This window comes from Tupaia chinensis, unplaced genomic scaffold, assembly GCF_000334495.1.
Source record: "Tupaia chinensis unplaced genomic scaffold, TupChi_1.0 Scaffold000495_1, whole genome shotgun sequence".
NCBI classification, from domain to species: domain Eukaryota; kingdom Metazoa; phylum Chordata; class Mammalia; order Scandentia; family Tupaiidae; genus Tupaia; species Tupaia belangeri.
Window position 1 is genome coordinate 236,205 of NW_006160007.1, and position 875 is coordinate 237,079.

General features: G+C 44.0%; 1 protein-coding gene across 1 annotated transcript in view; it reads left to right on the forward strand.

The window, feature by feature from the left end:
- Positions 1-669, forward strand: part of HS3ST3A1 (heparan sulfate-glucosamine 3-sulfotransferase 3A1) — a 133,893-nt gene extending 133,224 nt beyond the window's left edge. The window contains exon 3 of the mRNA XM_006156499.3: positions 15-669. Coding sequence (XP_006156561.1) covers positions 15-348 — 334 coding nt within the window. The 3' untranslated portion in view covers positions 349-669. The remainder of the gene's footprint in view (positions 1-14) is intronic.
- Positions 670-875: the final 206 nt, after the last annotated feature.

Below are 875 nucleotides of genomic sequence, written 5' to 3' on the forward strand. Positions count from 1 at the left end.
GCCAAGCACCTGGGGCACTGGCTGCGCCACTTCCCGCTGGGCCAGATGCTGTTCGTCAGCGGGGAGCGGCTCATCAGCGACCCGGCCGGGGAGCTGGGCCGCGTGCAGGACTTCCTGGGCCTCAAGAGGATCATCACGGACAAGCACTTCTACTTCAACAAGACCAAGGGCTTCCCCTGCCTGAAGAAGGCCGAGGGCAGCAGCAAGCCCCACTGCCTGGGCAAAACCAAAGGCAGGACGCACCCCGAGATCGACCGCGAGGTGGTGCAGAGGCTGCGCGAGTTCTACCGGCCTTTCAACTTGAAGTTCTACCAGATGACTGGGCACGACTTCGGCTGGGATGGATAACAATATAATTTAAAAAGAAAAAAAAATATCAAGATATAATATATTTTTTTATCATTTGGTAGAGAAAAGGCAGTTTAATATTTGTGCTGGAAATATTTGTTGCAGTATTTTTTTTCAATGAATGTTAGGATTGTCCTCTCCTCTGTCTCATCGTAATGTGTAACCGACACCACACGTTTGGAGGAACAGAAAAGGAAAACGTCACTCGCTTAGATACTTTCATGTTCCAGTTTTTATTTTATGTTCTATATACCCAGTCATGAAGTCTAAGCATCAGTCTCTATTAAACATTTTAAGAAAAATCCCAAGGATAAAACTTCTCTTTCTTTTTTTTTAAATACAAAACCCTGATGAAATTGATGTCTATTGGTATGGTTTTCATGTGTCACTTTTTAAAAAAGAATTACTCATTTGCTTGTTAATTCCATTTGCCATTATTATTATTTAATTTGACCAGAGAGAGAGAGAGAGACAAAAAGAGAGAGAAAGGGAAAGTGAGTAAGCCACCAGGTCCAGGGCTTGAACTG